The following is a 25,640-nucleotide window of genomic DNA, read 5'->3' on the forward strand; positions in this document are numbered from 1 at the left end:
TTAAATATCTGAGCTCTTTTCTAAAGGGATTTGTCACTGTACAAATGGAAAATTGTGTTCAATATCAGAGACAAACAGTAAAATGGTGACTTAGTTCTGGTTGAGAGGGAAACTCAATTTCTCATCTCTAGCACTCCTGGTTGGTTTCATTACATGAATCCCCCATTCTTCCCACTGAAGGTCCTGCAGTTGCTTTAGGATTCTGGGGATGTGGACTGCAAAGTATGTAATAAATTGTGCTAACTCAAAGCACACAATGAAGCTACTGACCCAGCTCAAAGAAAACACTTCACAAATGACAACTCTATAATCAAATGATCTGTGTCCAACACCACTGCCACCCACGCCTACCAGAGGCGGATTTCAGACAGGATTCCTTGTCACATCTGGAATCACATTGTTCACTGAAAACCTGACAGTTGCAATTGTTTGCGATGAGGACTCTCTTATTAAGAAAATGGGCAGTGAGCCTATTGGTAGAGGAAACAGCATGTGTGTGGGCATGTGTACAACATGCACATGCTAGTTTCAACACAGTGGACATGTGTAGCCAAACACTAAGGGTCCTGGCTCTCTACCCTACCTGGAAGCACATGCTTACACCATGTCTATCATACACAACGTATTTGTCCCTTGTTCCTGCAGAAGGGACAAAGTACCGGTGTTGAGATCCTGAAAAACCCAATAGGAAGGAATTAGGTCATAAACGATAAAACTGGTAAGAAGCAGCATGTGCTGATTGTAGGAACAAATTTCCATGAAGTCTCTCCACAAGAACTAAGAGAGTCCCTTTCTCAATCCATCTTTACAGACTGAAAAACAAAGAAGAAACTCCATGAAGGTAAATACCTCGCCTAAGGTGACATAGCCAGAATGGGAGTGGTTGGACCCAAAAGGTAGTGGAGTGAGGCAGCCTGATCTGGCCTCAGAGAGAGTGCCACAAATGCACCCAGATGTCTCGTGGAGTTCTAGCTGTCACCATGAGAATGGAGATCATGTCACCATAACAACTCATTAACTCATTTAAAAAAAAAATAACAGCTTTAAAATGTTCCCACACAGTTACACAGAGGGAAGAAAGACAGAAACATCTTCCCTAGGAATTCCAACACATACATTTCCAGGGAAACCAGTCAGCATGCGCCTCTGTCAACAGCTATGCAACCTCTGTTGGTCACCTGCCACAGCCAGAGTCACATGTATGCAGGTAGCAAGAGTGGTTGAAGCTGGTTTCACAAATAATGAAGGCACTTGTTTTGTGTAAAGAAAATTAAGTTAGGGAGTGTTTTTTAAAATTACTTTTTCTAAACTACCTAATTTCAGGGGAATGAACCTCAAGGTAATCTGGCCATCATGACTCCAAGAATAACTTGTTAAATATTAACAAAATAGATTTTTCAATCATTATTGCCCATCTTCTGTATATTTATCAAATGCAATAGGATATTTTCCAAACAGTAAAAGAAATAATTTATTATAATTCCTGTGAACCATAACAGATGTCCTTTACCTGTGTAAATAAAATAAAACTGCATGAAAGCAATAATCTGCATTAGATACACTTCCATTTTCAGGGATTAAGGCAATCTCAAAAATACCAAGTATACTAAGTAAACTTAAGGCCTTTCCATTTATAGTGGTTTTCTACTTAAAGAAAAAAAAAAATATGTTCAATTTGCAAACAGCCAGGCACTTCAGTAAGGGAGTTGATGGCTGTGCTTTCCTCTGTAGCCTCTGAGGAAGCACTAGATGGAAAGCAAATCAAGGTTAACATTGTTCAAAGTTAAACATAATCCACTTTACATAGTAGTGAATATAATTCAATGTTTCCTAATATCATGCATCAATGTAAATCATTTCTAAATTGTAATACCGACAGCAGTCAAGACTGAACTGACGCTGATACATTCATGGTACACAGGAAGAATGTACCTGGTATCCAAGCCATTCAAAATAGTGACCAAGTCAAGGGCACATGGTTGTGTCTCAGCAACCACATGATCTAAAAGCTACTGACTACTCAGTCACTGGGATTCTTTCACTACAACTACTCCTACGACAATCCTTCAGTTAGCCTTTGCTCTTGTTCTAGACTCAGTTTCCTCAGACTATTACTTTGTGGATACAACCTATTAAAATCCTTTGGGAGGCCAGCAGTCAGGCACATGGGTCACGAGACTGACCTTCTGAGGAAAAGCCAAAGAGAAACTCATAATTGGAGAAGTGCAAACTACAGAAACAGACAGATTAAGCAATTCACCCAGGACAAAACAATGCAGGGCCGATTGTGCAGCTATAGCAAGCAAGAGAGGCTTTACCTAGTTCACTGTCCAGCTCCTCGGTGTGTACCCCTTCTTCTCCAAAGTAATAACAGGAATGAGACAGAAAAGAGAAAGAAACAATCAGACACCAGCACCGAGAAAGAAACTTTCTTTAGAACAAAACAGCAGCATACACACTTCTTTATTTGTCCTTACCTGTGTTGTGGCTGGGCTAGTAAACTTACATGACCTCAGTGTAAATCACAAAATGGAAAGAGCTGATATTGACAAAATAATTACATGGCTCATTTCCTTGCACGTCAAAATGAGGTTTGATTGTAAAAGATGACAAACACTTTTGTGGTCTCAATGTTCATAAGTGGGAAGTCACTTATTACAGAACATATTTGGAGCAAATGAAGCTGATACAGAACTTCTGATATGATATCAGTTCTCTTAATCCTTTAATAAGTCTCTAGTCAGTGAGGCGATTACACTCACAATTAAAGTGTTACTGAACTAATGCAGCTGCTTGAACAATGGCACATGAGGTCAAAATGAGAATGCAGATATTATAATGAGCTCAAAATGGAGCTAGGAAGATGAATGATGTCATGATGATGTATACCAAGGAAATAATGCTTGACAGCTGCCCCAAAAGATTATAGGGAGCAGAGCTAACTGTGTTGGTGGTTATATTTGTACAAGTTTTCTAAGTCAGATAGCTCTGAAATATTAGCATGAAAATGGCCTCAATAATTTCAATGAAAATAAACAAATCAAAATCCTTCCCATGTCTCACCTCATCTAGCTGTGAGTAAAAGAGTTATTACCAAAAACACGGGACAGTACACCAAATTCACCAGCTACAGAGCAGGTGGCTGTGCCTTCCACTTCAAACTTCACTAATGGAAGGAAAAGAGCTATTAAAACTCTTCTCACAATAGCAATGTGCTCAGCACTGCATATAGCTTTGGGAACACATTCAGTATTGAATTAATGTCAATAATTAAAAAAAAAACTACCATCCAATCCACAAATGGAGTTTTGACTTAAGTAATCAGCATGGTCCTACTTAACTGCCAATAGTAAGATGTGATTGGCATTGTTTCTCACACAAAATCCTTGTGAAAATTACCACTTGCATATTATCTTGGAATGTTTTGGGGAACGCTTTTTCACTTCTTCATAAACTTGTACCTACAATGTACCAGTGACTGTGCAAGGCAAGAGAAAGCAAAATGAGCACAACCAGATGCATTTCCATCCTCCTGGAAGAGGAGACAAGGCCAAAGCTCTCATCAGTAAATTAAGACCATACTAAGTGCTCAAGAGCAAGCTGCAAAACAGGGCAATTGAATCATATCTAAGGTCAAGGTCATGGGAAAAAAAAATCTCAGGGCTGCAAGTTGATAAATTTGTAGAATTAAAAAAAAAGGTGTGGGTGAGAAAATGACTAGAATACAAACTCCTATAAAAGCAAGGCTTTTGTATGTGACAGTCCTTGATACACCTTAAGTGCCAAGAATGAATTGGAAGGTGCTCAACGACTCTGTATGAATTGTATGTGAACCCTAAGAAGCGAGAATTGCACAACCAACTGTCACGGAGTAGCAGGGATGAAGAGCAGAGAGCTAAAAGCAAGAGAGTTAGTGAGGCTGCACACACTGGGCTTAGAGAAATTTGACATTTACTGGGAGGATCAGAGAATCAATGAACAAGACTTGGGTCTGGGGATGGTAAGCAATAATATTACCCCAATTGCATTATAATACTCTTCTGTGTTCAGCATCAAGCGAGTCCAGAGTTGCAGCAGAGTGATGAAGAAAACACTAGATGGATTTCAGTGATACAGGCAGTTGTGTGAAACCAGATGGTTCATGTGTTAGAAATGGGTATGAAAAAGGTAGTGGATCAGAGTGTGGAGGGAGGGACTTAAATATGAATGGAGTTAGGCTACAGCTAAAAAAGGACCAGATTTGGAGAAAAAGAGCATTCATTTGGCTCTAACCAGACTCTGAACACATCCAGTTGATGTTATCAATCAGACTGGGGTTAAAGTTTTGGCCTGGAGTTTGAAGGCTAGATCAAAGGCTTCTAATTAACAAGACAAATAGCAATGATACAAGTTAATACCAAAGATCAAAAATCCAAAACTAGCTTCCCATTTCTTTCAGACAGAAAAGAATAAATATAAAATCTTTACAGTAGTTAAGTATGAAATCACACTGTTACAGTTCATTCATGTGCATATGATCCATGGAGGCAACATAGGAAAAATATTTATGATCAGTTCTGTTTTTCTGCTTTGTGTCAAAAGATAAAAAAATAACACAAAGCAGGTGTTTATTCATGAGCAACCAAAAATACACACTTGAACCTTGCCGTGATCTGTTTATATATTTACAATGCTGGTATGTGCAGCACACAGACATACATATAATTTCAATTAGAAACAGAATACATGAATTTTAATGTTGAAGGGATAATTACTAAACCAACTGCATTATGTAAAAAGACATACCACAAAGGAATTAACATTAGCACAAATGGTAAAGATGGCAAGAATTTAAAAATGACAAGATTCAGTAACAAAAACAGTTATTAACTATACTCAGTACTTCTATTCCACTAACCATGGCTCACAATAATCACTATTGCAGTCTTTTATTATCAAGGAAATTATATTAACAGGCATTTTTATATAGTCCCAGTATAATTACAATGAATATTGACATTGAAGATACTGTAATAAGAGTATCTAAATTGCTTTCAAAATCATCAGGCAGCAAATAAAGATCAAATTTCTGTGAAGGCTTATGGTTGAATGTGTTTTACATTCTACTTTTTGAAAATTGGTCCGCAAAGTATGATATGTTGAACAGAACATTTAAATAAATAAACAGGACAGTCTGTAATTCTCTGAGGAGGTAGAATAACAAAAGCTGACCACACCAGTTTCACTCCTTCCTCAGGAACTAGACAAAGCAACCGAAATAAGAATGAGCACCTCAGTAGTAACTCCTAAGCAGCTGGACTTGTAATTCCACTTAAAGTCCCTTAGACAAACACGAGAACACAACTCTATGCAATTCAATATAATCTGCAAACTCTATGGATGCACTAAAAAAACTTCATTAAAACCAGAATTATAAGGCTTGCTTTGGTACAAAATTGCTTTGAATTCCACACACAGTTTCATCAGAATATGCGTTTTCTAAAAATGAGAAAAACTGTGCATGGATTAAAAAAAATTTTTTTTGCACCAAAATAAACCTATTTTTAAATTCTATTTTTCCTAGGAATTTTTTTAAGAAATCTCAGAAAGTGGGGGAATCTTTAAGTACAAAATTTCAACAGGATTATACTTTAAAACACATTTTAAAACAAACTTCAAATTTACATATTCAGTAATTCTGCACTTTAGGACTAAAATGGAATAAAGTTTTGTCATACAGCAAAATATTTATTCAATAATTATATAGCTAACTCAAATGTCAAAAGTGAATAATGAGATTCAAAGTAAACAATATGTCCATGTCAAAAAATAATCTTGGCACAACTTGGGATAGATATCAGTGAACTGAAGAGAGAAGTAATTAGGAATCTAAAGCTCTGAAATAAACTTTTCAACAACTCTGATACCATGAAGTTTGTTTCCAAGATTAACCAGGAGAGCGGGCTCTGGGTAACACCCTAGCCTCTTTCTTGGAAGCATACGTTTTCAGATAGTGGGGTCTAAGTTCTACAGAAACTCCTAAAGAAGACTGGATCACCCTTCCCTTCACCTGAAACTGGGGATGTTAATTGACTCATAAAATACACACAGTTCAGGAAAAGTCTTCATTTCTGTCCCCCTGATTTTCAAGACACAGAGTGAAAGTCCAGTGTGAGTGGCCAGGATATCTTCAGTTTCTATGTTTCTAGAAGCTTTCTAGAGTCTTCTAGTCTCTGATATCAGAAGATGTGCCTGCATTTGAATAGTTTCAAGCTGTGCTGAAGTTCTGTTTCTAATGGAGATGTTACTGTGCACCTGCCTTTAGATGTGAACAAAGAGTTCTACAGGAGCAATTCTAGTTATTTTCCTCACTGTGGTAAAGCACAAGTGCATTTACTAGAAATCAGATCACCTTTCCAAAACTCACTCATTTAACTCCATTGATCTTTCTACCACTTATCAGAACTTGCCCATGTGAGCAAGCCCCCAGTTCTCTTAACCCAAGACCTTCCGCATACTTACCATCATCTTCACACTCTTCTAGGGGCTTCTGCTGCTTATTCAGGCACCGAGGGTCTAACCAAGATGTCGTTTTTGTGTTATGGCTGCAAATCAGAAGCCAAAAGAAGACAAGTGTTTAAAATCAAAGTTGTGAAAAACCCAATGACAGAGAAGAACTTTAAATTCTAGAATAACTTGCTCCTTAATCAAAATAAAGCTAATTTCCAGCATCAGGCTCCTGATTAGAACCTGAATCTGGAGTAGCACAATGGCTTGGGTAGGGTCTTGGGCAGATTTGTTATGTTAAGACATAATTATCCCTTTACTGAAAGCTGAAAATGAGATACCAGTTTTATTTTTGAAAACGGAATTACAAATGATATCCCTTGCTTATCCTGTCTGCCCTTGCCTACACTTACTCTCTAATCTTCACATTCATCAAAAAGAAAACTTCAATTTATGTTAAATTTGTTTATGAGTTAAATCTTGGGTACTAGAATCCACAAAGAAGGCTGCCACTTCACTCATTACCCTCACATTATGTCAGAATGCTTCTGACAGAGTGAGACTACCTCCATTCACAAAAGCAGCTCAAAATGACTAAACCACATCATTAATCACAGTGTCCTGAATTACGCTTTGGACACACTGACAACAACTCCAAATTGCCTGAAGTAGCACCTCAACTAAGAAAAAGCCTGGACAAACTAAACATGTCCTCCAGCTGCTTTCCAGGAGATACAGCCCAACTCTGCAGGAAGCACTGGAATAGACAGTGACTTGAGCATTGAATAAGAAGGTGTGCAAAAACATCACCAAGGACACTGGCCTTTCCATCACGTGAGAAAGAACACAAGGATGGGATTCAGCCCTGTTAATTCCAGTGCTGATGAAGACACAGAGACATTGCTCCACTGGGGCCTCCAAATAAACACTACACTGCTCAGTGAATGGACAAACTCCAAGGCCATTTGTCCTGGCTCCAAACCAGAAATAAAACTAAGAAAAAAAAAATTAGCTTGACATTTAGGCAGTAACTTTTCTCTCTCTCCCTCCCTATTTTTTAAGCTTAGGCTGTGAATATAGGGTTGGAAGGAGGGGTCAACATGTGTTATTTCAGATTATAATGTTATTTATTAATTGTTGAAAAATAGTGCTGCCTTAAGTGAAAAATACGCCATTAATTGTCTTTCATGGGGAAGAGAAAGACAGAGATAGAGAAAGAGAAGAAAAGAGACATAGAACTCTGCTCTGCTCTCATGCATTGGTTAATTTCACAAATGCCTTTAATGGGAGGGTATAAGCCAGAGTAAGACTGAGAAACTGCAGCCAGTTGCCCCAGGTGGGAGCCAAGGACCCAAGCACTTACGCCTTCACTTGTTGCCTCCCAGGGTACACATCAGCAGGGAACCAGAATCAGGGGCAGAACTGAAATGCAACCCCACTATTCCTCTCTTCAATAAAAGCACTTGTCAAGAACATGAGGAAACAGATCATTCCCTTCATCATGTCAACCAACAGAGGAGCTCTAATTTAGTGTTCTCAGACCTCTTCCTCGGCAGGTTCTCAAGGACTGCTTCAGACTCAAGCCGTTTCCCCTTTTCTCATGTGCGTTGGAAACTTAAAGGTATTTCCAGTGTTTTCCTTTCATTACAAAGCATACACTAAGAATAAAATGAAAATCCTACAGAAATGTATAATGTGATTAAAAATAAACTCCTTTCGAAATACACTGTAAGGTACTTGTAGGATTTTTATGTATGAAGAGCTAGATATGGGAGGACACTACAAGGAAAAAATGGAACTGAAAGAGGTCTCTGCCCCCTTATATCGGAGCGCTGGACTGAGTTCCCAGCTCTGGGCACTTGAAGAGTGAACTAATACATAAGAGGTTACTCTCTATCTACCTCTCTGCCTCTCAAATTAAAAAAAAAATTTAAACCATATATATGTATACATATATACTTATTTGTAAGTATGTACATATAAATAAATGCATATACACATATGCATACACATAAAACAATGAACAGGGAATCCAGACTTGGAGAAAATTCTTCCAAATCACAAATACGACAAAGAAATCATATCCACACAAATATAAAGTATTTCAAAAATCTCCCTGAAAATGCATATTATTAAAAAAATATGCAAAAATTTGTAAGCATATCATTCAATTTCATTCTCCATAAGCTTTTTGAAGTACTCATAGGAAGGAGTCTTAAAATTTGTCAATAAAAAGCTGCAAATTATAAAAAGTATCTATTATTTTTAGTGGCTAAATATAATTTTCAGAAATAGCATGACATATAGGATAATTTACTTGTGTAACATACAGGGAAATGACTCACCTTCTTCTTTTTCAAACTCTTCAGACCCAATAATTAAAATGATATGGCCAATTACCTGTTTTTTTCTTGTAAAGCTTATTAAACATTATAAAAGGAGACTAACAGTGGGGTGACCAATCTCTCCATAGTTGATTTAGAACTCTGGCTGCTAGAGAGAAGTAAGGAAGAGACTCAAGTTGAAATAATGGTATACTTTACTCTATAAAATAGACTTCTCCATTTTCGGTATAGGCCATCTCCCAGTTTTCAGGTAGAGGACCTAAATTATCCTCTGCAGAAAGAGGTAGGTATTGAGGGAACTTCTGAGAAGGGTCCGTGATGGGAGTAGAGATGATGCTACTATTCACAGGTGGTAGTGTTGTTTCTTGGAGTGTGTGCTCGTCTTGGTCACCAGAATCGGCTAATCAGGGAGAAAGAAAGGGAGAAAAAACAAAGTTATTTAGTACTGACATTCCAGATCTGGGAAGTAAACTGCCTGGTTACTCTACAGTCTTAAATGCTCCTACTTGCTGAACATCCACTGACACTTCGGTTTTTAACTAAATCAATGTTGCTCAAATAGACTGCATCAAAATGACTAAGAAGCTGATTAAAAAAAAAAAAAGAACAAAGAGAAAAGTACATCCTAATATGCAGCGTTGACCGTCTTGAATATGTCAAAGAAGAAATCGAGACCCAAACTTGAGAGTCTTGTAAACCAGGAAGGCCACCACGCATGGAATGATGTCTGTTCTCATTCCACAGGTCTGGATTCACTTAAGACCTTTGGGGGTGGGGGGATGCAAGAAAAGAGTTCACACAGATGGAGAGCCATTATTATCTATCTTTCATTTATAAGATTTTCATTTAAATATCTCATTTAAAATGTTTTTCGTAGACATGGGCAAAGATCAAAGATTGACAAATGAAGCTGGAATGTTAAAAGAGTTCAGAATTTGGAGATGGCCTTACCAGTGAGTCACATCTGAGGCCTTTCTGGAAACACTGAAGACATTCTTATGAAAATTCAATATAACCCTTATGACAGCACCATGTGGGTGGTCTGATTTGCCACGAGTCTTTAAAATAAGAAGGCTTTAAATACATGAATCTCCTCTTCTCATTACCCAGAACTTGAAAAGTGATGTCATGAAGACAGCCAGAAACAGCACTATTGTTGATATTCTGGGTGAAATGAAGTTGGATGGAGGACATGTCAAGCTACTCAGCTACCACCTCCACTGCCTGGACATTTTTCCAGCCCTGTATCCATTCTCTCCCAGGCATCCTTTTGGAGATCACTTCTTATATGCCACATGTCTGGGTGGAAACTAACTTGAACTCATTTCTGGCTTCAAGTCATACTCTGGACTAGCTAGGAGTTCTCCATCATGCTTTTGTGGTTGGTTCAGTAACATGTGTGTGATCTAAGACAAACCAACGAATGTCAGGCATGAAAGGTTGTTCTGGAACTGTTGAGCAAGAGGTAGTCTCTTGATGCTGAATGTATTTATCCAATGAGTCCTCATGCTGCAGGCTTGAAAGCCAGATAATTTGCCAAGGCCTACTAGATGGTGAATGAAATCCATAGAGGAAAGTAGAGACGAAAGATGAGGACTCACTGGACATCCTGAAATCAAAGCCACCCTGGCCTCCTCAATTGCCTGATTTGCCCAAACTCATAGCTATGCTTTATTCTGATTTATGAATTGTATTTAACAGTAAAGATTAATAAAATAAGGTTAATGGCCATCTTTTAATGTGAAGTTTAAGAGGCAGGTAACTGTCAGTGTAATAGAAGAGTAAGTTCCCTGCTAAACTTAAATCAAATCCTTTTAATAGATGTCAGAAGAAAACAATAAAGGAAATGAGTAGGCCACCACACAGCAAATCAGAGACAGGCCCAGATAAACAACGAGCTTACAAAATTCATGTTAAAAAAATTTCCTCAAACCTCAACCACAGGTGTGAAATAACAAAATGTTACATCTCCTAGAGGAAGGAGCCTAAGGATTCAACAACTGAACATTTGTCAGCGCGGTAGCCTAGCAGCTAAAGTCCTCACCTAGCACACGCCAGGATCCCATACGGGCACTGGTTCTAATCCTGGCAACCCTGCTTCCCATCCAGCTCCCTACTGGTGGCCTGAGAAAGCAGTCAAGGACAGCCCAAAGCCATGGGACCCTGTACTGTGGGAGACCTGGAGGAGGCTCCGGGCTCCTGGCTTTAGATTGGAATATCTCTGGTCATTGCAGCCACATGGGGAATGAACCATTGGACAGAAGATCTTCCTCTCTGTCTCTCCATCTCTCTGTACATCTTTCTTATAAAAATACGAAAAATCTTAAAAAAAATCTTTCCTGTAGTCTACTGTCACAGTTGAGGTCTCCTATGAATTCGAAGAGGACTTTGGAATATTCCAAGGAGTGAATGGAGAAACAGAAAGCCTGGTTCTCCCATTGCTTAGTAGTGAATAACACTATCTCTCTGTCTTCTATCTGTCGAACAGGGAGGATAATCTTTGGGCTGCTCATCGCTCAGATTGCTTATCTCTGTTTTCCAGAAGGCTCCCTGCACTCTTGTGAAAACTGTGAACATAAATGAAAATGAATGACATCTTCATTTATGTAACTCAGAATGTAACTCACTGTCTAACTCCACCCATTTACCTACCCTCAGACTCCAGCACATACATGTATAAATATATGCACATACTCAAGAAACTACACACACACGTATATTCTCTCAGTGACTTTTGTAGGATCTTCGAATACAGAAAGTCATTTAAGGAAAACATACAGGAAGCATCGTTTGAAGGCCACATGGTTGAGGCAGGTGTTTGGTCCAATGGTTAAGAGAGCCAGATTCTTCACTAGATCAACTGGATGTGACAACTGACTTTACCTCCTAACTCCAGCTTTCTGCCAATGTAGACTCTGGGAGAAAGCAAAGGATGGTTCATGTCAAGGGTATTTGCCATCCATGTGGGAGATCTGGATTGCACTTCTGGCTTCACCTTAGGCCCAACTGGCATTTTTAAGAGTGAACCAGCAATGGAAGTGCTCTCTCTGCCTCCCTCGACTTTTGAAAAAAAATAACGCTTTAAAATTATACATTCTTTTAGATGCATGTGTCTCTCTTATCGAATACAACAATTCAAACTCTTTGGAAATCTATGGCACTAATGAACTTAATTGAAATACAAATAGTAGGGCGTAAACATGCATACAGGTTGTGGAGTCTGACTTTCTAGGTTGGGACAAATAGCTCTAACACTCACTAGCTCTGTCATCTCAGAAAAATGATTTCACTTCCCTGGTTTGTACATAAAGAACTTTGGAAAGTGTCAGTCAATATAGTCGAAACTAGAGAAACACGATGTTACAGTGTTATTTATCGACATTTCCAAAGGAATGTCTTCTCTTCTTGTTTGTTCTTTACATTTTCTGTCAATAAAAAAGAAGTACCTGCCAACGATCTAAAATTCAATGATGGTCTTTGGGAGAAGTAGGCTTCTAGAAACACAAGTAATGTTTTGCTATCTCTTAGAGGTAGTTAATACTTAAGTTAGCTACTTTGTAGATGTACTGGTTTATAACAGCACAGATGTGCTAGCCATAATGAACACAGCACTTTCACAAAAGGTGTTCTTTGCATACTTCATGTTACTTAACCATGTTTCGGGGCTAACATTGAGCATAACACTCATTAAGCACAAACAAGAAGTATTCTCTCCCAAGGGATCCTTTCAGGTCCATGCTTTGGGCATAGTTTGTACAACACAACGCTGTTCCCTTGTTTTCAACAGTCAGTACTGTGGTAGGAAAACTACTCCTAATCAGCCTCAGGCATCACGGCAGAAAGGAAGGGTAGGTAACCTCTTCAGAATGTACCAGGCCACCTGGCATGCTGGCCTTTTGCCTGCTGGAACTTTTATATTATTCCAACAGGTCTCCTTCAAAAAACCCAGGAAAAAGGTAGCAGCGACAGCATCCTATTTAAAATATTCTAGTAGGAGTGAGCATTTAGTGTAGAGGTTAACTCCGAGTGACTGAGTTTCTTGCTCAGCTTTGGCTGCTGCTTTGGCTTCGTACTAATGCAGATTCTCTGTGACACTGGTGGTGGCTCCACTAAGTGGACTCTTACCACCCATGTAGAAGACCTGGATAGAAATTACAGCTTTAGCTTCAGGCCTGGCCCTGTTTTGGCTGCTATAGGTATCTAGGGACTTAACCAGAAGATAGAATATCTCTTAAATATGCAAATCCAAATCCTAAGAAACCAATTCTAGTAATAACATTTTCAATGGCTCAATATTATTTTTCCCATTTGGATAGGATTCTCATGCATTTATCACAGCTGGTCCAAATGGTAGTTAAAACTTGATTATGCTGCTCTCACGGAGCTTACAGTGACTGGTAGATGGCTACTTAAAATGATTTCAGAGTAGAAAATGCTTTGACCAACAGTTTCATACCACAGATTGATAGTAACAGAGTCAGTATGAGTAAGCACACAAGACTATAAAGAGTTACAGATATAGTTTAACAAATGAGGGAGCATTGATTCAACATATTCCCTATAAATGATGAAAGTCTTAGCACACATGTATCTCAAGGTCCCTGCCTTCTCAGAGCCCCCTATTGGTCTGATTAGTGTCACAGCAAAAACTTGAAGACTACAACTGAGTGCCACATGGATCTCCATTTTATGTAGAAATTAATGATGAGACTGATTTTAGGTATGGTGACTTAGGCCCATAGGCTGACCTTGGATACCAGGATTTCCTGTGAGGATTTTGGGGGGCATGGGGATCACTTATAAGGCATGGCTTCTAGACACAGACTGATAGCAACAGCAATAGGAATCAGAATAGTTACATATTGATAGTCCACAAACTCTATTTTCTGCTTTCTGCCCTAAAAATAATTTAAGAAATGAAGAACAAATTATTGCAAAGACACACATGCTTCCCATTGTGCCTGGCAGAAGCTGTTCCCTACATATTACACTCAAGGTTAGTTATCTCTTCTGTGTCTTGGACTATAATATCAAGATTTGTTATTCTTATTGCTAAAATATCCAGTTATTAAAATAATGCTTTTTCATAATCTCTTTTCTTTCAGTGAGAGCTATGATAACTGGATGAGACAATCATGTGGCTAGAATTAGCTGATCTCAACAAAAAATATGTAATAGATAAATTACCTGTTGCACTCTTTATTTAATAAAGCCTTAGCATGACTATATTATAAACATATTTTATGTCACAAAATAGATCCCCAAATCCAAGTATCTTTGAAAAGCAATGTACTAAAATTTTGCCAAAAGAAAATTTTAAAAAGGACAAGTTTCTTCCAGATACTCTAACTACATGTCAGCCACAGAGAAAACAGAAATGTTCATGGAATTTAATCTCAGAGCTAGAAGGGGAAATACAGAAATGATCCAATCCAAGCTAGTGATTTTACAGATGAAAGAAATCAAACAACATATTCATAAAAAGAAAAACCTGTCAAGAGCCAAGTGCATGAAACAATTCTCTTCCTTCTTTATCCAATACTCTTTGCAAAAGGTTGACACACTGCACTTAACATAACGTCATTGCTCCTGAGACCAGCATCTTTCTTGTAAGTCTTTGGGAAACCGTCCTGCCACCCCCGTCCCCATGGGGCACGGAAAACCCTTTACCTGTGAAACTGCTATTCATTTCAGGAACGTCATCCTCCTCCTCATTTTCCGCATGGACTATGCCAGCATTTTGCATATCATTGTAGGACTTGGTGCGTTTCGGGGTCGACTGCTTGGAGCCAGACTGAAGGCTTTGCAAGGCATCCGTCGTGATTACTTTCCCACTGACTGGCTGGCTGGGAGGTTTGGGTGTCCCATAATAGTTTCCTAGGTGATAGGAGAGGCACATTTGCATGTTTCAGAAAGAATACTTGGTATTTTTTTTTCTGCCAAGACTTCACAATCAAATCTCTCAGAACATTAAAAAAATTAATCTAGAAAACCAGAACAAATCTTATTTCATTAATGCGATGGGTCAAAAGAGATATCTTTTTTAGGCAGCCAGATACGGTGGTTTCAGCAAAAGGAAAGCTGTACTGCTTGGTGCAAAGAACCTAGTAGGGGAAAAAACCCAACAACAAAAAACAAAAAAGAAAGGAGGCTGGGCTCAATAGGAAACCTTCATCCTCATTACATTTGAATCTAAATGGGCCGTCTCTTTACATGTATGCACCAGCATAATGCTGAATCTAATTTAGATTGAGCCTCTCAGAAAATAGAAAATTCATTGCTGCTGGCATCCTCACAGGGCTAAAAAGTTGAGGTCACCATCCTTGAATAAAGGCAACTCTTCAAGAGGGAACCAGGGCCATATTTGAAAAGGAGGACGGTGAGCTCCACGTGGCGCCTCTTTAACTGAGTGGCAGGCTTGCCCCTTGGAATTGGGTAGGGTGGAATTCAAAGGCTTGTCACTGGTAACACAAAGCCCTGGATGGGAGGTGGCAGTGGGGCGTGGGTGTGTGGTGGAGCCCTTTACGATCACTCTTTTAGGCACACCCATCATCATTTTTAGCCACACACACCCAAATTTGGTAGAGGTCCTACTATAACATGCTATGTTATTTTGAGTAAACTTTTGTATTTTCTATTAATACATACATGACTCTTACATTTGCAACAGAAAAACCTAAGCAGTAATATATGATATGAAGATAAAAGTCAGCCTTTTAGAAATATGGTAAAATGCAATAAAACCTAAAAAGGTAACTTCAGGAGCCAGCATTGTCTAGGAATGTGGCATAGCAGGTCAGAACCCCAGGGCTGAGCTTCCAGGCACAGCTCACTGTTAATGTGCCCCGGGAGCCAACAGAAAATGACACGCGTGCTTAGGTCTTCTATGCTCTTGGCTTCAAGTTGGCCCAGACAGAGCCATGGAAGCCATTTCAGGAGTAAACCAGTGGATGGCGCTCTCTCTCTCTCTCCCTTTGCTCTCTCTGCTTTCCAAATAAACACCTTAAAAAAAACTGTATAAAAAGCAGCTTTATACAATAAAAATTCACTGAGTAAATAATAGCAAAGGTATAAGCTGATTTATTAATATTGTACATAAAGTTTCTTTAAAGAAAGCATTACGTATATGTTATGCATGTTCCCATATGAACAGAATCATAAAGGTAATTCTTGAATGATCAAATTTAAGCAATACAGTTGATAATCAACAGTCCTCAAGGACTACATAATTATACACATGAGCATTAGAATGCAAATGATTTATTCACTACTTCCTGTCATTTAGAGTAAGGCCAGAAAGATGAGGCTGGGTCTCTCCCATGATGTTGGACCCTAGAATTACCAGTGTTTGTAATTCCAAGCCTAGCAAAGCAGCATTTGCAATTAACAATAAATCCTGCTGATACAGTTTCTTTCCAATTCCACGAATTAACCTCGGTACCATATCACACGTTTAATGTGAAAGTACAATGAAAAGACAGAAAGAGCCTGTAGCATCTCCTTCTTCCATACAGGTAGTAAACAATTTGCTATTTTATCCTTAAGGTTATTTTTTTTTAACAGAAGAGTGTTTGACATTTCCTTGAAACATTTTTTTAAATCATAATCCAATTTATTAATGCACACCTCACTTTCTCTGAGAGTGGTGTATCAGCAGGGAAAATACAAGTTTCAACAACGTAACAGATTCAAGGACACTACCCTTCCAAGAGAGGGGTACCAGCTAGAAACCTGACAAGCACATTCTGGCGCTTTGAATTCAAGTTGGTAAGAGTGAGGGATCCATCACACTGTCAGGAAACTGGTCATTTCTCCAAGAGAAAGCACAGAAATTAACAGAATTCGCTTCAAGAAAGTACCTCCCCCCCCCTTTGCAGTTTTACGTGTAAACATGATCAAAGAAGAATTAGCTCATATACAGGCCAGCACAATGGTTCACTCCATGCCTGCAAGCACTGGGATCCCAGATAGGTGGCAGTTCATGTCCTGGCTGCTCTACTTCCCATCCAGCTCCCTACTTACGAACTGAGAAAGAAGCAGAGGATGGCCCAAAGCCTTGGGACCCTACACCCAAGTTGGAGACCTGGAAGAACCTCCTGGCTCCTGGATCTGGATCAGCTCAGGTTATGGTGACCATTCTGGAAGTGAACCCATGGATGGATCTTTCTCTCTCTGTAAATCTGCTTTTCAAATAAAAAGTTAATAAATCTTAAAATATAAAAAAAGTTCGCTTGTCTATGAGGCTGAGTATGTACTTCCGCTTGCTTTGCTACAGAGGTTAGGTCAAAGCATTTCCCTGTCTTCTTTGAAGTCTAACTAGGACAAGGGTGACTATGTAGGGAAATAAGGAATTAAGATGGTTAAGTATTTAAAAAATCCTCACAGCCAAAAAGTAAATAAAGTTCTAATGAGTTCAATTTTAATTCCTTCCAACTAGTAATATTACAAAACAACATGTGCCATGCACATTTTAGAATTAGATGTTAAATGAAGGTTGATGTCTAGCAATAAATAAGACACTTCCTTTGAAAGATGTGACCACACGATAAGACCCTTTACTCACAACTTCAAACTGCATCACTGTGAAATTGAAGTCCCACTCAAAAAAACAGCTAGTTAAAAAAATGATGAAACTGGTCCTGAAGGCTCAGTGGCTAAATCTTCGCCTTGCATGTGCCAGCAATCCCATATGAGCGCTGGTTTGTGTCCCAGATGTTCCCACTTCCCAATCAGATCCCAGCTTATAGCCTGGGAAAAGAGGATGGCACAAAGTAGGGTCTCCCACTGGGATCCTACACCCATGTGGGAGACCCAGAAGAGGCTCCTGGCTCCTGGCTTTGGATCAGTTCAACTCAGACTGCTTGGGCCACTTGGTGAGTGAACAAGTGGATGGAAGATCTTTTTCTTTGTCTCTCTTTCTTTCTGTAAAACTGCCTTTCCAATAAAAGTCAAAAAATCATAAAAAATATATTTTTTATAATTTCCCAGTAGATATCCATCCTGGTTTTTCAATTTTAAAGTCTTCCATAAGTTAAAACAACAGTTAACAGATTTGTCAGTGCAACTCCACACAGCCCCAATATAATCCACTTACTCAGTGCTGTCTCCTCTTCCTTGGAATTAGTTTAAGATTGATTGGAGGCAGGTAAGTGAATATAATGAGGCTGAACCATATACAACTGTTATTGCAAATGACATAAAGCCGCCACACACCAGCATTTTCATTTGTCTGATCTAGTGTATAGGCATTGGCAATACCGGGAGGCCTCAGCTATCCACACCAGGGATCGCCAAAAAATTCATGGCAGGTAGATGTTTGGTCTATCAAGTCACTTGGGAGTAATTTAATGCCATAACATCAACCTTTATTCTGCCCTTTTTAAAAGAATCTTTTGTCCTCAATCTTAAAGTTAGGATCTCACAAGACATCTGTTCTGAGGACAAAATAAGATGGTCCATGGAATGTTTTTGTCCACACTGAAGTCTGCCACAAGAATGAGGCTGCAGAAGTACTACTAAATGAGTTTCTCATGAGCAGAGGTACCTGGATGGGGATAAGCAAGCTAACCCAGCTCTGCCTCTAACCTAAGAGGTTATTTACCCTCCACCTCCACAACACGCAAGTGTCTTCTACCATGCTTTGATATTTTCCTCCTTACATCCTATTTTTGAATTAGTGACTAACATTGAAAAACAGAGCACACTCTGAGACTCGGCACTACAGCTCACAGATTAAGCTGACACCTAGGATGCAATTATCCCAGGTAGATATCAGTTGAATCTGGCTGCTGCACTTCCAGTCCAGCTCCTTGTCAACGCACGTGGGCTCCTGAATTCCTGTAGTAGACCTGGATGAAGCTCTTGGTTCCTGACTTCAGCTTGATCCAGCCCTGCCTGTTAAGACCATTTGGGGAGTGAACAAGTGGATGGAAGACCTCTCTATCTCTCCTTTCTCTCTGTAACTCTGACATTCAAATAAGTAAGACAGATGATTCCTAACCCAAACGTGGATTCTCAAAGCTGCTTAACAAATCGCAAAGTCTGGCTGTACAGGCTCCAACTCTTACAGGCAAGCTTGATGTAAGCAATGCAGGAGTTTAACAGTGACCCACTTGCATTCACTCAATGACTAAAGGACTAGTGTAGGGAAGTATTTGCTCACCTCTCAGTTCAGCCCCAGTTCTTGCCAGACAAGCCCACTGCAACTGAGTTAAACCCAGTTTTAGTCTTAGGTTTTTGGCCGAAGGGGTCAGGATGCTATGAAATGCCTCTGCTATGAAACAGCAGGTAGCATGGATCACACAAACTCTTCACAGCTTCTACCAGCCTATTCACTCTCATATTCAGCCTGCCTGACCTGGGGTTCCAACTATATCTTCCTGCAAATTCTCCACCCACTCAACAGCTTTCATTCTGACACAATCAAGCAAAGTTTTTACAAGACTAAGTCATGACCCTTACAGAAAGTACACACCAGGCACATGAGACTTGACTATTTGGATCACTTCACAGTGTTAAATTAAAAATTACTTTTAATAAATGCAAATGTCTAGGAAATTAGTTAGTGCTATCACTTGACAGGCTGCACAGTTTTGTGAGCCCTAAGTATTATGTCATAGGGCCTCCATGTTGACCAACACATGGCTGCTGTGGTGGCCTTGCTCCCTTCCAAGATGTTTCTGTCTGCTGCTATTTTCAGAACTGACTCTACAATAAAAGTCACGAGGGCTGGTGGCTAGGGAAGAAAGGGAAGATATAAGAGGAAGGCCCTGTTGGCTTTAATTAATAGGCACAATTGCTGGCCATGACCAGGCCAAAGAAAATACTTTCTGACACACATTTAAAAATTAATGGGGCCTTCAAATCAATTTTTAGAGCTTTATAAAATATTTAAGAGGACCATAACCCTGAATTTAAGTCAGAATGAATCAAATCTGTATGGTCTGGCACACACATTGTCTATTCACTCATTCATTTCAAAGAGAGAAACTTCTTTGTACCAGGCACTGGAAATAAAATGGGAAAACAGGACTACATCAAGCTCTGCACAATGCTATACTACAGGCTATACATCAGTTTTCTTAAACCTTGGTGTGTAAACAACTAGATTATAGTCCATGCAGGGTGGATCTGAGACTGGCACTATCAGGTGATGTTCCAGCAGCCACCATCTGAGGACAGATGAGGAGGACAAAGCCCCAGAAGAGCCAATGTGGACTGGGCAGCGGAGGAACTGTCAAGCAGAGGCCAGGATGGCAACAACCATCCAGGGGACACTTTTTCAATGTGAGCACTGTGACTCCCAAGAGGACAAAAATACTTTCCCTGTTTTTAGGGACTGTCTGCTTAAACTGAAGTATCTTTCTGCATAAAGTACAGGAGTGTAGACAACACCCAGACAGCCAGGCACTCAGGGCTGCTGGCCTTGCGCCCTGGCCACCTGAGTGTATGGCTTTCCCCCCACTTTTCAGCACATTTCAAGCCTGCTGCTTGTTCTTTCTGCTCAGAACCTCTCGGGCCCTTGTTCAGCCACTACATGCAGACTGGGAAGCCTTCTTGTCCTCTAGCTCAGTCCCACTTCTCCTGCTGCCCCTCACCTCATGAACACCCACTCATCCTCAGGACTCAGGGACAGTACATCTGACCTCATGAACAAGATCAAAATGGTCCTGATCAGTCCCAGTATGTTCTCAAGGAAATATGACTCGCTGCCTGTTAGAGCTTCTGATTTAATTTACCAATGTTCTTCATTAAGCAATAGCAATCTTCCAGGGGCCTGCATGGGGGCACAGCAGATTAAGCTACCATTTGCAATGATGAGATCCCATTTCAGCAAACACCTGGCTGCTCTGCCTCCCATCTAGTTTTCCGATGATGCACCTGGGAAAGTAGCAGAAGATGGCCTAAGTACTTGGGTCCTTGTAACTGACTTGAGTGACCCAGAGAGAGCCCCTGCTTCCTGGCTTTACGCTGGCCTATTTTTGGCTGCTGCGGGCATTTGAGAAGTGAACCATTGGGCTAAAGATCTCTGTTACTTTGCCCATGAATGAATGAATGAATGAATGACTTTATAAAAAAGTCAGTCTTTATGCCTGGATCCTAAGTTCTATGAGAATGGGGACCTAATCTAGTTTTGTGTACAACTGTGTGCCCAGGCATAACAGGGTGCCACCATGTAGACATTGTCATGATGATTCTCTGCAGAACAAGTAAACAAATAGAAAACAACACCCAGGATTCCAGCTTGGGATCCCCCCAAACACCTGTGCTGTGATTCTGGTTGTTAGCAGCCTGACTCACAGCAATCTCCTCCGGGCCCAGAGATTCATTTTATCTGCTGATCTGCTGATCTGCATTGCTTCACTGTGTCACTTGCTTGCTCAAGCCACTATGCTATCATTCACAAACACCCATCACCCTCTCTCTGTTCTTTCTTTCCCAACTGCCCCACCCTGAAAAGTAGGACCTGCATCCACCACTGGCTAAGAACTCAGTAGTCTATAAACAGAATGGTGTCCTGGCCAGAGCCATTTGGCTTCCAACATAAATGGCGAAAGGACAGAAAGAAGTGAACAGTTATGTCTCTCTGAGCAAGTGAAAGTATCATTTTCTTTTTAGCTTCAGTTCCACAGGGTAAAGACAAAAATATTCACGGCCTTCAAAAAGTTTGCGCAAAAATGAAATTAAAAGATAATTATTCTGGTGTAAAAAAAATTGAAATTCATGCCGAGTTTTTCAGAATTCACATTTTCAATGAATTCTTTGAAGACTTCTCTGGATTTCAAAAATGCTTTGTACTAACATAAACTTATCTTTTAAAAGCATTTTCATGAATATCTGAAGTGTTTTTAATGTATGTGACACAGAATATGTAAAAACACATAGGCAAACAGCATTTAAACAGTATAGCTACTATATATGACAACTCATACATTTACTTATTGTAACCCTTCTTTTAATTTGAAAGGCACAGAATGAGAGAGAGAGACAAAAACAGAGAACTTCCATTTACTGGTTTACCCCTTAAATGCCTACACAAGTGGGTCCTGGGTCAGGTGAATGCTAGGGGTCTGCCACTGGATCCAGTCTGTCACATGAGTAACAGGGACTCCAGTTCTTGAGCCGTCACCTGCTGTCTCCCCAAGGTGCACATCAGCAGGAAGCTGGAGGAACCAGAGGTGGGAATCCATGCCACACATCCTGATATGAAATACAGGCATCTCGAGCAGTATCTAAACTGCTATGCCAAATGCCTGCCCCTCTGACTCTAATTTTTCTAACCATCTTACAAGAAAGAAAAAAAGAATCCGTACTCCCATTCTCTGAGGCAGACACTGGGAAGCACACAATTCATAAATGATGACTGGCATTTCCCCACGTAGCTCCCTGACTCCAACATCTGTGTTCCCAGCTCAAGGCATCTTTAGGAATTTTTGAGCAGAAGAGGTGAGCAAGATTTCCCTGGCTCTAGCCTTTCCCTCCATCTCACGCACAAAAACAGCCAATTACAGCACAGATTTCATTTGGTTACTCTGGTTATCAACAGAGAACATTTCACGGCCAAGTTTGCCAACAGAGCATATCACAACAGATGGCTTCCAGGGTCTGCCAAAAAAACAGGACTCCAGACAGTCTCGTTTTCCTCAATGACAAACAAGAACTCTCTTCAACCCTGGTGCATCTCCATGTCCCCCAAAATACACCACTGGCAGCTGCATTTCTGCAGACCTTCTAGGAAGTAGAACAGTAACATTATTGAAGACTGACATCCCCTTCCTAATTAACATGCAGAAGTATGCAACCTCTAACTCCAATCTGAAATGTCACCCTGGCCTTGTACTTCTAGGCTGAAGCTCTTGTATCCAGAGGCATTTGCAAAGCAGGTATGCTCGGAACCATACCCTCTGAATCGTTCATCCCCTGTAATCTCTCTCCTAGAGAATTCCCCAGGGCTGGCTGAGGCAACAACCTGTCTCACAGAGTGAAATGTCAACAGCAGCCGGGCGGGCAGGGGGAAGCAGTACATGAGAGAGATGGTTCAGATGACTTATTTCATGTGCCTTATCAAATAAATTAGGTCAGTTCCATAACTAGGAAGTTGAACCCACAAAAAAGACAGGTTTATTCTTTTTTTTTTTTCCCCTGTACAGAGACAACAAGAAACCGGTTCAAACTGTGAAGAGATGACAAACTCTGGGGTGGCACTCTGGTGTAATAGGCTAAGCTTCTACCTATAGCTCAGATATGAAAAACTCTTAAATAGTAAGTTCTTCAGGGGTGCTTCTAAAAAATGGTTGAAAATGGAATGATATGATAAATTTAATATGGTACAGTTTTGAAATCTACTCACAAGTTTCTTCATAACACATATTTTCCACAAACTTGTTGCGGACTTCTGTGTTTTATGAGGGATCATGGTTAGGTATCTTACATGATAAAAAACGGTGTCCACTGTACTGGGGGTCTATGTACCTGTTAACTTTACAGCTGGTGAGGAGTCAAAGTCCCATTCTAGAGCTCTTAATACATCCCCCAAATTTGCCCTGTTACCGCACCTCTAATAAGAGCAAACAGTACCACCACTTGTTCATGTATTAAAGGCGGGGAAAGGAATTATCCTTGGAGGATTACCATCAGCTGATTCTCCAATCTATACTCACTAACCTCTATGTTATCAAGTATTTCCAGGTTAGTCAAGTCTTTATGACTATCATCAGCATTGATGTCCAAAGCTAATTCCAAAGAGGTCTGTTAGATAAAATGCAAGATGGGATGTTCTGTATTTTTATTTAGTAAAGCTGTAGCTATAGCTCACTCATCAAACTGCACTTCAATTACTACTTGTACAGCAGAAGCTGTTACCAAATCCATACATAATGAGTCTCCTCTTCTTAGGATCTCCTTGAAAGATATCACACAATTGAATATTTGTTAACTATAAGAATAAAGTGTCTTATCCACCAGATCATAAGACCCGTAAGGTGACCACATCTACTTGGTAAAATTTTCATTTATTTTTAATTTTACTTGCAGGACAGTGAGAAAGAAAGATGGAGACAGAGAGAGACAAATAGTCCCAACACTCCTGGCAGGGCCTGGCTGAAGCCAGGGCTCCAGGATTCGGACTGGGTCTCCCAAGGGGCTCAGACTCAGGATGACAGTCGCAGGAACCAGACTGGAAGCAGAGGACTGGAATCATGCAGACTGGTATGGAAAGTGGGCATCCCAGGCGACATCTTAACTGTTGTACCAAACGCCTATCATCCAATCTGCTGTTGTGTGTTCAGCATTTTATCTTTAACGGAGAAATGAAAGAATGCACGCATGAGTAGTCCAAGTGACAAAAGTGTCAGCTTTCAGACAGCTAGGAAGTCACAGTCCGCCAGCCCTGCTTGTGACGCCATCTGGGTAACAGGACATCTGATTGGTGTTCTCCTTAATTCCCTTTAGTACCTTAGACCACTCTCTCTCTGGATCCTAGATCTGTCATCTGAAAAGATGAACTGCACCGCCGTTCCAGCTCTCAAATCCTTCAACTCTGCCAATCTAAATGTCAAACAAATATTAGGCTTGAAAGAAAATCCCATAAGTTATCAGGCGTGTTGCCTTTTTCGGTCCACTCCACTTCTCTGCAGATCACAGAATGTGCCCACAGAAGATCACCTCTCCACGTTAGGGATATTGATATGGAGAGGATTCAAAACCATGCTTTTTCAAAGGACCTTAACTCTTAAGACACACTTGGCTTGGAAAAGAAGGCTGCAGAGGTAGAATACTGTGCACAAAGCTGTACCCTTCTTCTCTACATCTCTTATCCTGAGACTGTGCTGCAAAAATACAATAAGCACCAGCCATGTGTGGATACTTACATTGAAGCGAGGTTATATTAACGTTAACATAATTTGAAATTCCGCTTTCCAGTCATAGAAGCCATGTGGGGCTGGATAGCAGAGAACACTGCACATTTCACTTCACTGCACTGAACAAAATTGTCTCTTGACAGCACCGGCTTTAAAGAAACCAGTGTTTCTGCTTTCTTCTTTATTGTTTCTAGAAGCTAATTTTTTTTTTCCTAAAGAAAAGATTTATGTCTTCATTTGAAAAGCAGAATTACACAGAGAGGCAGAGGCAGAAAGATCTTCCATCCATTGGTTCACTCCCCCAAATGGCCCCAACAGCCAGGAGTGGGCTAGGGAAAAGCCAGGTGCCGGGAGCTTCATCCAGGTCTCCCAAGTGGACACAGGGACCCAAAGACTTGGGTCATCATTTGCGGCTTTCCCAGGCACATTCACAGGAAGCTGGAGTAGAAGTGGAGCAGCAGGGAATCACCCGGGATACTGGTGTCACCAACAGTGCCTTAACCCACCACACCCTAAAAGGTGCTGTTCTCATCTCTTGATCTGACACATTCATCATTTGGTTTCAGGCACATGGTCCAAGCTCAGTAGTTTTTACACTCTTACTTGACCCCCTTGCCCAGGGGTCTCCCTTGACACTGGACTATATGAATGCCCTGGGCCTGTTCTCGGAATGCTCAACACTTTTGTTCAAATTTCTCCCAGTGAATTTGCCTCAAAAAGATCAAGGGTCAATAAAGTGCAGACTCCAGCGTCACGCAGCATGGATTTGAATCCCATCTCTATCTCTGGCTCTCTCAGTAAGCTTAGGATAGCTCACAGGCATCTCTAGCCCTGGTGTTCCTCATCGGTAAAACAGGCACACATGATATCTCACAGGCTTGCTGGGAAGAGTGAATGAGATAGTACACAGGGCGCACACACTGCACAGGTGCTAGAAACAGTAACTCAC

The 25,640-nt window shown here is 40.3% G+C and overlaps 1 protein-coding gene across 7 annotated transcripts in view; it reads right to left on the reverse strand.

Annotated features, from left to right (window-relative positions):
• The window catches only part of MAGI1 (membrane associated guanylate kinase, WW and PDZ domain containing 1), a 594,780-nt gene that overhangs the window by 86,428 nt on the left and 482,712 nt on the right, over window positions 1-25,640 (reverse strand). For 6 of the 7 annotated variants that reach the window (XM_040994773.1, XM_040994775.1, XM_040994774.1 and 3 more), the window contains 4 exons: window positions 14,502-14,708; window positions 9,030-9,231; window positions 6,502-6,584; window positions 2,319-2,354 (listed from right to left, as the gene is read on the reverse strand). In XM_040994773.1, coding sequence (XP_040850707.1) covers window positions 2,319-2,354; window positions 6,502-6,584; window positions 9,030-9,231; window positions 14,502-14,708 — 528 coding nt within the window. The remainder of the gene's footprint in view (window positions 1-2,318; window positions 2,355-6,501; window positions 6,585-9,029; window positions 9,232-14,501; window positions 14,709-25,640) is intronic. The other variant, XM_040994778.1, reaches the window with a different exon arrangement.

This window comes from Ochotona curzoniae, unplaced genomic scaffold (genome assembly GCF_017591425.1).
Source record: "Ochotona curzoniae isolate NIBS_2020 unplaced genomic scaffold, NIBS_Ocur_1.0 contig_908, whole genome shotgun sequence".
Classification (NCBI taxonomy): Eukaryota; Metazoa; Chordata; class Mammalia; order Lagomorpha; family Ochotonidae; genus Ochotona; species Ochotona curzoniae.